The following is a 12,801-nucleotide window of genomic DNA, read 5'->3' as shown; positions in this document are numbered from 1 at the left end:
GGAATCATTCTGACTTTATGTGATTTTGCATTTACATGCAACTCCTGGGAATGTAACCCTTGCATAAATTGTGTTCATATTGTATTAATAAACGTGGCATTTTTTTGGTGTCAGAGAACTTTTGTTATTGGCCAGTACAGAAGTCTGGGGAAACATGTAGTATGCAAACCAGTGTTTACTGTTTACTGAGAGGGAGAGGCCAAGGTCTGCTCATTTCAGGAGCTGTGTGTGTGTGGTCCATTCTAACCTTGACCAAGAGGTCAGCATGTTAAGCTTACTGACAAAGACTTATGCTTGTGTGTACTCATGTACATTCCTCCTCTATCATTCTATTACCAAGTGTTCCGATGACTTTTTATATGTCGATCATTCTTTATTGTGGGGTGTTCGTTGCTGGTTTTTTTAAAAAAAAATCTTGTTGCTTGTAAGCAGCCTTGGTGGGTTTTGTATCCTGAAAGTTATGAAAGGTATGGCATGAAAAGAATTCAAGCAAAGCAAGATGGTCCTCTCTCCATTCACTTAATTAACCATTATGCAGTTTTATTATGCAATGCATGCTACTTATTCACTTGTGTTTATTGAGTCACCAAAGATCTGTGAACATAAATGCACCCCTCTCTTTTTCAGAATTGTGCACCCAAACTCTCATTCCTTGGAGGTTTGTAAGCAGTGCTTGGATGGTCATGTGTCATGGATGCTTTAGCTGAGATTCCTGAATTGCAGGGGGTTGGACTAGATGACCCTTGGGGTCCCTTCTAACTGTACGATTCTATGAATGCCTGTAGCACTCTTATTAACATTGCTGCAACATTGGAGTTACATACTGTTTGATGATGGACCTGAAGTTGGTTGTGTTAGTACTGTATAGTCAGTCCTAGTTAAGTATGCATGTGCTGGTGCAAAAAAAGAAAAAGAAAAGAAAAGAGCTTTAAGATGAGGCCATAAATCTTAATTTTCCAAAGTGTCATTATGCCCTAACCCTATATGGCTTGTAAATACAAGCACTTTGGCATTCATAACACTCAAAGCACCTCTGAGTCTCTCTTGGGCTATTTGCAGAAATGTGTGAACACTGTTCATGCAGAACGAAAAGGAAGAAAGTTTAGATTGAGTGTCTATTTTACATTTTAATCACAAATGTGGGGGAGTCCAGATTTACACCAGAGGTGGGGCTCGGGACATTGCGCTGCCATTGACAGGACTCACCCTCTCCTGTTTCGCCAGAGTTTGGCTATGGCGTGGGTAATCTTATGTTTCCGTTACCATATTATAAAGCATCCCAACTTGCTTTTGATTCTTCACCCCTCCCCCTCGCTCACCAAGGAGAATGATGGGTTAAGGAAACGGAGAACAAAACAAGTATTAATGGGATGCATTTCGTTGAAAGGGGGTAGTGATAAGATATGAATAGAGGTAAGTACTTGGTATTAGTTGACGACAATTGGATTGTGTAATGAAGACAAACACGAAAGCGAGTTTTAATACTTCACTCCTAAAGTCTACCAACAAACAGTCCCTGGGGCATGAGAAACGCCTACAGTGTTGCTTTCAAACGGGCGCCACTGACATTAACCTATCAAAAGCGCGCGGCCGCTAGTCTGTTCCGCCTGCTATTTCTTTTTGCAAGGCAGACGTGAAAGGCACCAATATAGCTCGACTTTGGGATCTGGTAGGATGGGAGGTCCGGGGAGGCGGGGGTTGGGAAAGAGGAAGGAAATCAAACAATATGCAATCCGGAGGATGTATATAATAATTGTTTGTCTCGCCAAAATGAGATGAAATGAAAAGGCGAGCCTCCCTTCCAGAAGCTCGCGGTACTCAAGCGCCACCTACAGCTGCTGCGCGAAAAGCAAAACCCCGAAGCAGGAGGCGATGCCCCGAGGACGCGCTTCGATTCCTACAAGCCATGAGCTCACCCAGGACGACACACGGCGATGTGGGAATCATCTCTCACCAGATTCACCTTGGCGGATTCTGGTAAATAAAATAATCACCGTAAATGCTCTGCAAAGGCGTCCGGGCTCTAGGAAACCGAAGGAGAGGGTGAAATCATTAATCCAACTCAGCTTTAATGATCCATCTACGAGCCAGTCGCTGGCTGTCTCCCCCTCCCCACGAAGCTGCAAGCCCGGCCCCTTCGCACTTCCACTTCATCCCCCCGTTTGCAAGAGCCGCGGCGAAGGGGGTGTGTCTGCAGACATGTGGGGGAACTTAATAAAGGCCGAGAGGAGGAGCCAAGGGGCGGAGCGGAGCGGCGCCATTGGCTGGCCCGGGGAGTGATGTCACCCATATGAAACCCTGATAACTAGTTCGGAGAGGACCCGCAACTTTTGCAGAAGGGGGAGTGTGATCCAGCGACATCTCTGGGTCCGGGCGGCTGCTGTGGCTGCTGCAGGGGGAGGGGAAAGAGCCGGAGCGAGTCCTGCTTCTGCCGCTGCTGGAGGAACGGCCAGCGGCAGCAGCCCAAGGAGAAGGAAAGGAGGAGGGGAAGAAAAAAAAAGCCGCTTGCAACTTGCACACCGGGCGTCACCTTGCAACCGCTCGCTCGAGGTGTGCAAGCAGCCGGTGGGAGCCAGCAAAAAGGAAAAAGAACATTATTATTATTTCCAAATAAAACGCGACAAGGCAAGCAACTCAAGCGAAGCGACACACCCCCACCATGGTGCAGCAAGCGGAAAGTCCAGAAGCCGAGAGCAACCTGCCCCGAGAAGCGATGGATACGGAGGAAGGCGAGTTCATGGCTTGCAGCCCGGTGGCGCTGGACGAGAGCGACCCGGACTGGTGCAAAACGGCCTCGGGCCACATCAAGCGGCCCATGAACGCCTTCATGGTGTGGTCCAAGATCGAGCGGAGAAAAATCATGGAGCAGTCGCCCGACATGCACAACGCCGAGATCTCCAAGCGCCTGGGCAAGCGGTGGAAAATGCTGAAGGACAGCGAGAAGATCCCGTTCATCCGAGAGGCCGAGCGGCTGCGCCTCAAACACATGGCCGACTACCCCGATTACAAGTACCGGCCGAGGAAAAAGCCCAAAATAGACCCGTCCGCCAAGCCCAGCAGCGCCAACAACCACAGCCCGGAGAAAAACACACCCACCAGCGGCGGCGGAGGAGGCGGCAACCACGGCAGCAGCAGCAAAAGCGCCAAAAGCTCCAGCAAGAAATGTAGCAAAGGGAAGACGTCGTCTCCGCCGAAGCCCGGGACGAAGCTGGCGGCGCACCCGGGCGACTACGGCGGGGACGAGTACGCCCAGTTCGGCGCGCTGAAAGGGGGCGGCAAGGCGGCCAAGTGCGTCTTCCTGGACGACGAGGACGACGAGGAGGAGGACGACGACGACCTGCAGCTGCGGATCAAGCAGGAGGAAGACGAGGACGACGACGACGAGGAGGAGAGCCGCCGGCAGCAGCAGCAGCAGCAGCTGCGGCGCTACAGCGTGGCCAAAGTGCCGGCCAGCCCCACCTTGAGCTCGTCGGCCGAGTCGAGCGAAGGCGCCAGCCTGTACGACGAGGTGAGGGGCGGCGCTGCGGCGCACGGCGCCAGCGCGGGCCGCCTGTACTACGGCTTCAAGAGCATGCCCAAGAGCGCCCCGCAGGCCGGCCTGCCGCCGGCTTCCTCCCGCTCGATCTCCACTTCCTCTTCGTCGTCCTCCTCCTCCGGCAGCAGCAGCGGCGGCGAAGAGGCCGACGACCTGATGTTCGACCTGAGCTTGAATTTCTCGCAGCACCCGCACGCCGCCTCCGAGCTGGGCGTCGGCTCGGCCGCCGGGAACCTGTCGCTCTCGCTGGTGGACAAAGATCTGGATTCGTTCAGCGAGGGCAGCCTGGGCTCCCACTTCGAGTTCCCCGATTACTGCACCCCGGAGCTGAGCGAGATGATCGCGGGGGACTGGCTGGAGGCGAACTTCTCCGACTTGGTTTTCACCTACTGAGAGAGGAGGAGAAGGACGAGGAGAAGGAGAAGCGATGGGCAGGTGAACAAGCTGAGAGAGCGATCAAAAGGACTGGGAAGCAGAGAGAGGGGCAGATCGGGGAAAGAGAGATGCTTACACGCTGAAAAGTGGTGGAGTTTTGAAGTAACGACGACAAAAAAAATGTCTTTGGGTTTTTTTTCTTCCTTTTCTTTTTTTCTAAGTCTTGAAGTTAGTTCCAAACCGAGTCTGGAGTTGTGATTTTTTTTTTCCTTCCCGTTTTTCTTATTTTTCCCTTCTGATTTTAATTGGTGGTCGCAACAGCAGCAGCAAGGAGAGAAGAAGAAAAAAGCAAATGGGACTGGGGGTTACAAAGATACAGAAGGCGCTGTTTGAAGCTTGTGGGTCTTGCGGTTGAAGTCTGGAAGATGGTCTGCAAAAAAACGAAGAAGAAAGTCTTTTGGCAGCACAACGATTACTCAAGGGGGTTTGTGGATTTTTTTGTTTCTCCTACAAAGATTTTTAAAGGACCGTTCTGATTTTTCTGATATATTTCTCTTTCTCTCTCTTTTTTATTTGTAAAAGGGACCATTGCAACTGTTTTTGTTTGTTTGGAGGGAGAAAACTGATGTCTTCTATGCATCCGATTCTTAACAAAGCTGCAGGGAGCTTGGAAAAAAAAATGCAGACTGTACAAACGCTTACAAAAAACAAAAACTGTGAACTGACTTAAGATCAGAGTTTACTTTTCAGATCAAATTGTTTATGGTTTTACAAATGTGATTTCTACTTGCCAACTTTTTTTTTGTAACTTGTTCCCTTATACCTCCTTGATTGAATACCAGACAGCCTAGACCTCAGTACACAAAGGTATTGAAACATTTTTGATACATAACAGACCTCAGTCTTTTTTAAAAATTAATATATTTTCAGGCGTATTTTTGTACAGTGAAAGGGAACATTCTTGCTGTGTTTTTTCAGTAAGACTTTTCAGGCACTTCTTCCCTTTTATTTTTATGTTTTATTTTTTTTCCTCTGTTTTTAGCATGCAAGTTATATGGGTACGTTTATGTCCTGGTTTTAAAAGGATTAAAAAAAATCCTTGCATCTAAAGGCCTTGTGGTTTAAAAAGAAAAAAAAGAAACACTTTTTTGTACAGCTATAGTTCAGATTTGTTCAATATTTGTAGGTAAAGATTTATTGAAAATGGTGATATAGACCTCAGAGCTGTTATCTTAGTTTAAAAGATTGTATATGTACTGTACTATAGTAGGAATTTATGTATCTCATACGCTGTGATATGTGGATGGGGGCCCAGATGGAAGGTATGAAACTGGATTCTCGACTTTTTTTTTAAGCAAAAAAAAAGATGGAATGGGAAAAAAGAAAGGCACATAGTAAAAAGAAAAAAGTTTCTCATTTTGTGCAATATAAAGTACAGACCATCTGCGTATTTTGTAGCAAACAGTGGCAAAAAAGCAGACGTGTGCACTGTCGACATCATTGCCTGTTTGTTTGTTTTTTAAAAAAGAAAGAAATGCTGAAAGTCTGTATCTTGACAATTTTAATAAATCAGCTGGAACTGATAGAAACTCGATTCGCTATTAGTGTCTATAGAAGGGGCGCTGGTGGAGACGCCATGTATAATAGCCAACCCCTCCCTCACCCATGGAGGAGCCTTAGCTGAGGCTTCAGGGAGTCTTATTGGGGGGGGAGGGAGCGAAGAGAAAAAAGGGGGAGGTTGAAGGTAGCATATAGACTTTTAAAGGGCTGATCCTCCTCTTTTTAGACCTCTTCCCTTGCTTTCTCTCCCTCTCTCCCCCCTTCCAATATCCCCTTCTCCCTTTCTCTCTCCCCTCAGTTATCCCCTCCTTCAGGCTTTTTCGTCGGAGGTACTGAGTGGGCGGAGGCGAAGCAGGAGGGCTGAACCCGGGGAGGGGGAAGGGGGGAAAAAAGAAAAGAAAAGGCAAGGCGGTCTGGGCTCTCTGTGCGTGTTTTCGGGCTGTGCGTTTGGGCGGCGCGCGCGCGGGGGTTTCTTCCTGTCAAGAGAGAGAGAGGTGGCAGCAGGTACCAAGGATGCTCGCGTCCTTGGGAGCCGGCAGGGAAGGGTTTGTGTGTATGTGGGAGCTTCGTGTAGCTGTTCTGTGTTGGAGGCGGGCGGGTCACCTTCAGGCTCTGGGTGTGCGCGCGCATTTGTGCGACTGAGGCGAGAGGTTTATTTCTCACAACGGTCTCTCTCTCTTAGATATCTCTCTCGCCTCGGACTCCCTCCCTGCTCTCCACCCTTCTCTCAGGAAGAAAATAAGATTTTTATTTATTTCTCTGAGGAGAAGGGACGCCTTTTTCTCGCCCTCCCTCCCTCCCTCCTTTCTCGACGCGCTCTCCTTGAGGTGCTGTTGCGGGAGGCGTGAAAAAGGAGGAACGAGGGTGCCTTTCCTTCATGAAGGCAGCCTCCCGGGCTGAGGCGGCGAAGGGGGTGTGTCTTGACCATGCGCGGCGGGCGCTCGGTCTCCGCTCGGAATGCTTGTTTGCTGCGTCGCCTCAGGAGCGCGCGGCTGGAGGGGGATGGGGACGAGGAGTGACGTTGTCGGCGTGTGTTGTTGTGGGGGGGGGGGGTTCGTTCGGTCAAATTTTCAGTCTGAGCCGTGCCTATTTTAGCCGTGGATAGTTGGAAGAGCGCGCCGCTTGCCTCCCAGACCGTTCCTTCCGTTCTCCTCCTCCTCCATCCTCATTTCCAGAGGAGAAGGGGGCGTGGGTTGCGCGCCGCCGTCTGGCGCGCCAACTCGGAAAGGGAGCGAGGGGGTGAGAGAGAGAGAGTGTGTGCGCGCGGCCGTGTGTGCGCGCGCACGCCGGGATGGATGGAGGAGGGGAGGCGGCTGGCTGGGGAGACAGCAGCGTGAGCATCCATCTCCCCTCCCCCTTCCAGCCTCTGTATGCGCGAAGGGAGGCTACCTTTTCTCTTCAGCGGGGGGAGGAGGGCTGCTCGTGGCTTCTCTCATTTTTCATCGAGGCAGCTCTCCTCTCTTCCCCCTTCTTCCTCCTCTTCTTCTTCCCCCTCCCCTTCAGCTCCAGTTCATCCCACAACCTTTCGACTGGATATAATTGAAGAGCCTGGTGTGTGTTTGTGTGTGTGTTTTTTTTATAGGCAACTTGGATGTAGTCCTTCGCTTCCAGGCTCCCCTCCCCCTTTCCTTTCCAATGGACTTTTATATTGAGCCTGTGCAGAACCCAACCAGCAGCCACCTCTTGGAGCTGCGGTTGTGGCTCTTGCTATTTCTCTCTTTATTGGCCTGGGCGGGACCTCTGGGTAGCTGTAAAAAGATGCTCTGGAGGAGAGGAGGCCTTTTTGCATCTCCCTTGCCTTATTACGCTCTTGCTTAATCAGCAGCCCAGAGCAGCAGGGAGCCGCTTTACCAATGAGACATGCTCCAGTTCCCTTTTCTTTACTGAGACCTGGGCCTATAGATGGGCCACAGGCAGGGGGGCTTAATCTTCTGCCCCAGATTGATAGATATTTTCATGCACATTGGAAGGGGGAGGGGAAACAGCAACAGCATGCTATTGCGTTTCAGTCTTACACTTTGGACAACAAAAACCAGATGAATGTTTTAAGTAGACTAAAATCCTATGCATGTTTTCTGAAGAGGTGAATGCCGTTGAGTCCCAAGTTGGTATAGGATTGCAGCCTTAGGTAGAAGGATGGCCTGTGGTGGCAGGCCATCCTTTTTTCTTTTTAAGTTTTACAAATAAATCACTTGCACAATTGTCAGTACACTTGTGCTGGCAAACTTCAGTGTAACCAGCCCTAACTATGTTTTACTCAGAAGTAGGTCAAAGAAAGTTCAATAGAATTTAGGGATAAGTAGGTGTGATTACATTTTACCTGCTCAAACAATTTGGACTTGTTTTGGTGTGTGAAACATACTTAGGATTGGGCTGTTGGTAGTTTACATGGGCATTTTACTCTCTTGGCAACTCTAGAAACCAGTGCTGTAGGCTTTCAGGCTTGCTGAAGGTCAAGTCCTGCCTACACGTTTGTATGGCATAAATAGAGCATTAAAAAAAAATTATGCTTATAATCCTTGACATCTGGGCATCTAAATTTTAAAATTAGTTTATTGAATGTTTTAAAACTCTCCAAATCAAGATCTTCTCATTCTAAATGGGGGGGGGGGAGTTTGGCCTAAAGGTTTGTTGGGCTAAAAGATCTTGGCATAACTAGAAATTGTAATATATCTTTCATTGTGTAAGTATGAGTCACTGTGTTTAATATAATACCCAGAAATACACTTGGCTATTGATAGCCTTCAATAATACAAAGATTCTTTGGTGGTGGGGTTGGTCCTTACATTATTAGTGTATTTATAGCTTCTTTCAAAAATTGTATTGCAATCTGTTGAAATATTTGAAAGCAAAAGAAGCAGAAAGAGGACTCTGCTCAGCAATTTAGCCATTAATTTTGTAGATGAACACCACCAAGTTCATCCACTGGGCCTGATGAAATCCCAGACTTTACTAAGCCCAAACTGAGCTAAAAGGCTTTCATTCTCTTAACTATGGTGTATGTTCATTGGTAGAGATGGTCTCCCAGTCTCTCTATTTTACATGCGTCCTTGTTTATGGGTGGGGGGGTGGGGAAGCAGTGGGATTGTTGCTGGTATTTAGTAAGCTATGTATTAACTGCATTAAAGTTAAGAGTGCTCTGCATTGATAGCAGGAACTATGTTCCTAGCCTCTGCCTCTTCACTTCTTATATGTAGTTTGTATGCGTGCATGCGTGTGTGTCTTAATTCATCTAGATATGAACTATTTGGATTGAGTAGTACAGCTGCATTTGCTCTATTGTGGGAGTGGGTTGGAAACAACTTTTCCAAAAGCAAATCTGAAATTGTGTGGGTTTGATGGAGGGACTAAGCTTAGGGTTTGAATGAATGTGCAATATACAAGGAAGAAGAACTTGCATTTTGTCTGGAAAGTTTTGTTATCCCCCGCCTTCAATTTATCCATTTGATGGGTAGGGTTGGTTTTTTTCCCCGAATTCAAGAAGAGAATATTGCCATCCAGTCCTGTGAAACTATTAGTTTTTGCTGCTGCTGAAATTCATGCCAAAATTCCCACTGTTGGTGGGTGGAAAGCAGTCTTGCTGTCAGTAAAACTGTCATGGGGCAGACTGCTTTCCAGTGCTGTCACTGCAACCTGAAGCACACTTACAAAGAATTAAGATCCATTTGGCTCAGTAGGACCTGCTTCCAAGTAAACCTGCACTGCATGTTTACTATCATCATAGTAGCATACAAGTTCCTGATTCTTCCTTGTTGAAGTGTACATGTGATCTTTGCAGACTACTTCAGGCATAGAAACCCTCTGCTGCCACAACCCTTGGCTGTTTCGTTGCTGTCTTTTTCATAGTTCCTCAGCACTTTTCTTCTCTGTGGGTGAGGAGATGCATAAAACAAAATGTTTTAACGATTGTCAGCTTTTTAATATATGAAAAATTCCTGATCTATAAAGGAAAACATTTAAAAAAGGCAACCTAAGATTTTTTTAAAGACACTTTTTGGAAGGTGAAATCCAGTTTGTACCTTTCCTTCTGGCTAGGTCCTCTCTAATGTTAGAAAATCTAATTCACAAAATGTTTAATTCTTTAAGGGCAATATATATGACAGATTAAATAGAAAAGATTGATTAAAAATGTCTTTTAAAATTGTATTTACTCAAAATATGTAGATGTCCATACATGCAAAAGGTAACTTTTTCCTAGTGTAGTAGCTACAAAAAGTGATTCGAACCTATGAGGCCTTAACGGCCATTCATGCCAATGTAAATTGGTTATAAAAGTTTAGTTAGACCAATCTCTATTGAATGTGAAGTCAGAATCAGGCACTGAAGACATTTTAGTCTTTGGAAGTCTACTCTACAGAACTCTCTTGGTTCTATATCTCCACCTTTGTCACACATTCCTATTTTATGGCCTGGTAAGATCCTCATCCTGCACTTCTTTGAGTCTGATTTGTAATTTTCAGTGTTTTGAATTTTGGGGCCTTGATTCTCCAATAGGTTGAAACCATAGTGTTCTGTTTTTGTTTTTCACAGCCTCACCCCTTATTCTTCAGTAGTTACAAGAACTAGGGAGAAATTCCTAACTTTTATCTTTGTATTTCAACCTTTTGACTCCCAATCTCTCTATCTTCTTCTTCTTCTTCCTCCTCCTCCTCCACACACAGTAAGTTGTGGAGATTTTTCTCCCCTCCCCTTTCCACACACTACCTATAGCAATTAACTGCCTACTTGATTTTTACCCTCCCTTCATGGATGCAGTGAATTTTTAAGAGAATTTCACAAGCAAGTAGTTTTTTAGTGAGTTTAAAAGTAAACAGAGTTTTAAAAGCCTATTTTTATATTCAGTATAAAGCACAAATGTGCAGAAAGTGTAGAATGACTTACAAAAAGGGAAGTAAAAGTCCATAATATTTCATGTATAAAAGTAATACCTTGATCGGGTATTGGTCCTCCTAGAAAAGCCCAGTAGTTATGCCGGTGCAATGCTAGGATTATAGAAACATCTAGAAAATGACGGTGGATAGCTATTTCAAAGGAATGACTTCTATGAATAAAAGCAACCCCAAAATCACTTTGGCCAAGAAGGGGTTGGTGGTTCTCAAGGATGCACAGTCAACCTGGAAGTGGAGTTCCCTGTCTTTATTAAGTCATCACACACCTCCTCGTATTTGTGGGTATTATTTCATGCCCAAATGTTTCCTGATGTAACCTGAGAAGACATATATTCTTATTGGGCTCTCTGGTTAATTATGCTTTCAAGAAATCAAATTCTAATACGGTTTACTTTGCTAACATGTCCCATTAATTTCAGTGGAACTTCTGTGTACCTCAGTGGGAGTGAACTCCCTACTTAATTTTCATTAAAGTTGGGATTACGTCCATAGTATTTTATCTTATGCAAAAAAAATAAAAATAAAAATGTGATGATGTAATAAACACTAACACAGGAACTCTCATCCTTACTGTTAATTTTTATTTACATCTTCCTGCTTATCTTCAAACGTAGCTTGTGTCTACTCCTGGTTACACCAGGAGTGCAAGGTAGCACCATTGCCATTTCATTTGCAATTTCTGGTTTATGAACGTGTACCCACACATTGGAAGCTTGGAGTCTACATAATGCTATGATCTTTTCTTTCTTTCTTTCTTTCTTTCTTTCTTTCTTTCTTTCTTTCTTTCTTTCCTGGTGGGCTGTTTTAGTTTGGAGGCCTATTGTACCAGTGTGGGAGTCTTGATGGTTACAACATTTTAAGGAGACGTTGCATGATGGCCACAGGTGGAGTAAACTGAATGTCTTTAGAGCAGTTTTATTTCTTCTTCCAGCATAACACTTTTAAAAAATAAATATGTAATTTCAAAATAAGGAGGGGAAAAAAAAAAGAGTTTTCAAAGGCCACATGAGGAAAAAAAAAAAAGTTTTCCGTAGCCACTCCAGGTATGGGGAGGAGAGGAAAGCTAAAAAGTACTTTTGTTTAGAAGTCTGAATGATGGTGGTGGTTTGTGGGGGGGAAAGACCTTTTTAAAGGTTTTTGCATGCCAGTGCACGGGCCTATTGCTGTGGGAAGGGGGGGGGGGAGAAGAGAGTACGGTTTGCTTGAGGCAATGCACTGGAGGACAAAAGTGTTTTCTAGCACTAGGAAAAAAAGAAAATGCATGGCAGAGTTTCGTCTTCTAGTAGACTATATAGCATGCAGAGTTTAGTATGTGTCAAAACAGTGTATGACATTGCTGTATCAAAGTTGTAAAGTTAAGCATTATTTATTGAAAACTATGTATTTTTTTTTTTTTTTGTAAAAACCTTGATCACCTAGAGGATCAATATCATTCACTTGTGCTAGTACTACATTCTTAACCAGCTTCTTTACTACAGTACTTGATATGCAGTCTTAAGCGCTCAGGGTTGAAAAAACAGTCCACTGCAATGTCTCTTCTCTCTTTTTCTTTTTTTCTTCTTTGGGCAAGAATGTCAAACAAAGGAGCAAATTCATACAACAAATTCATACAAGATAAACATAAAGCAAAAAAAGTCTAATATAGTGGTGTGATCAATCCTTACATGTGTTTTACATGTGGATTTCCCCTCTGCCCATCCAGTTTTGTATTCTATATCTATAGAGAGGGTTCTGCTCTTCATTTTGTAGGGCAACCAAAATTCTCAGTCATCTGCCTTTCCAAACAAACATGGCTCATGGTCCCCCCAGTCAGGATAGCCTGGGGGGAAATGGTATTCTGTGCCCATCTGTCTCAAAACAAGGCAAATGTAATTTCTGTTTCCTGCTTTTAGTACTTTGGGTAAAACCAAAGTATTCTTTTGGCTCATCAATTCATGCAATGTTTTAAAGTTGAACATGAAATAAAGAAATAAGAGAAGTTTCTACTCTTGGATTAAATACCAGCAAACTCCATTTCTCTGTATCTTTTTTCTACAGACAATTTACACTGTAAATGTATTTTGACATAGAAATAAATCATTCTGTATTAAGATTCTTGATATGAAAATGTTTTTATGAAAATCTGTAATTGGAACTATAATATGTTTATAAAATGTGTTTATGTGGTGGAAGTTTGTTGTATATTAAATATGGTTTTATATAAATGATTGTGTTATATTGTAGAAATTTCAAAATACACAATTAACACAACCCATTTACGCTGTTCAAACCTTGACTGTCTAAAACTACTTTTAATTTGGTTTCTGTGTACATTTTCTCATCTAGCCCCAGGGTCAAATAACCCATGTAAGCGTGCCTATTTAGCAAAGGTGTTTGTATAATCAGAAATTCAAATATTTATCTCCACCTCCTAACCACTGGAATAAAAACAACAACAACTTT

The 12,801-nt window shown here is 44.6% G+C and overlaps 1 protein-coding gene across 1 annotated transcript; it reads left to right on the top strand.

Annotated features, from left to right (window-relative positions):
- The first annotated feature begins 2,315 nt into the window (after positions 1 to 2,315).
- Positions 2,316 to 12,563, top strand: SOX11 (SRY-box transcription factor 11). Its single transcript, XM_028722480.2, has one exon. It carries the CDS (start codon positions 2,660 to 2,662, stop codon positions 3,926 to 3,928), a length of 1,269 nt encoding a protein of 422 aa, XP_028578313.2. The 5' UTR covers positions 2,316 to 2,659; the 3' UTR covers positions 3,929 to 12,563.
- The last annotated feature ends 238 nt before the right edge of the window (positions 12,564 to 12,801 follow it).

This window comes from Podarcis muralis, chromosome 3 (assembly GCF_964188315.1).
Source record: "Podarcis muralis chromosome 3, rPodMur119.hap1.1, whole genome shotgun sequence".
Lineage (NCBI taxonomy): Eukaryota > Metazoa > Chordata > Lepidosauria > Squamata > Lacertidae > Podarcis > Podarcis muralis.
The sequence above is the reverse complement of the archived record's forward strand: the minus strand, read 5'-3'. Positions and strand labels throughout refer to the sequence as shown.

Excerpts from the sequence above, each read along its gene's own strand:
- SOX11 (XM_028722480.2), top strand. The coding sequence starts at position 2,660 with ATGGTGCAGCAAGCGGAAAGTCCAGAAGCCGAGAGCAACCTGCCCCGA.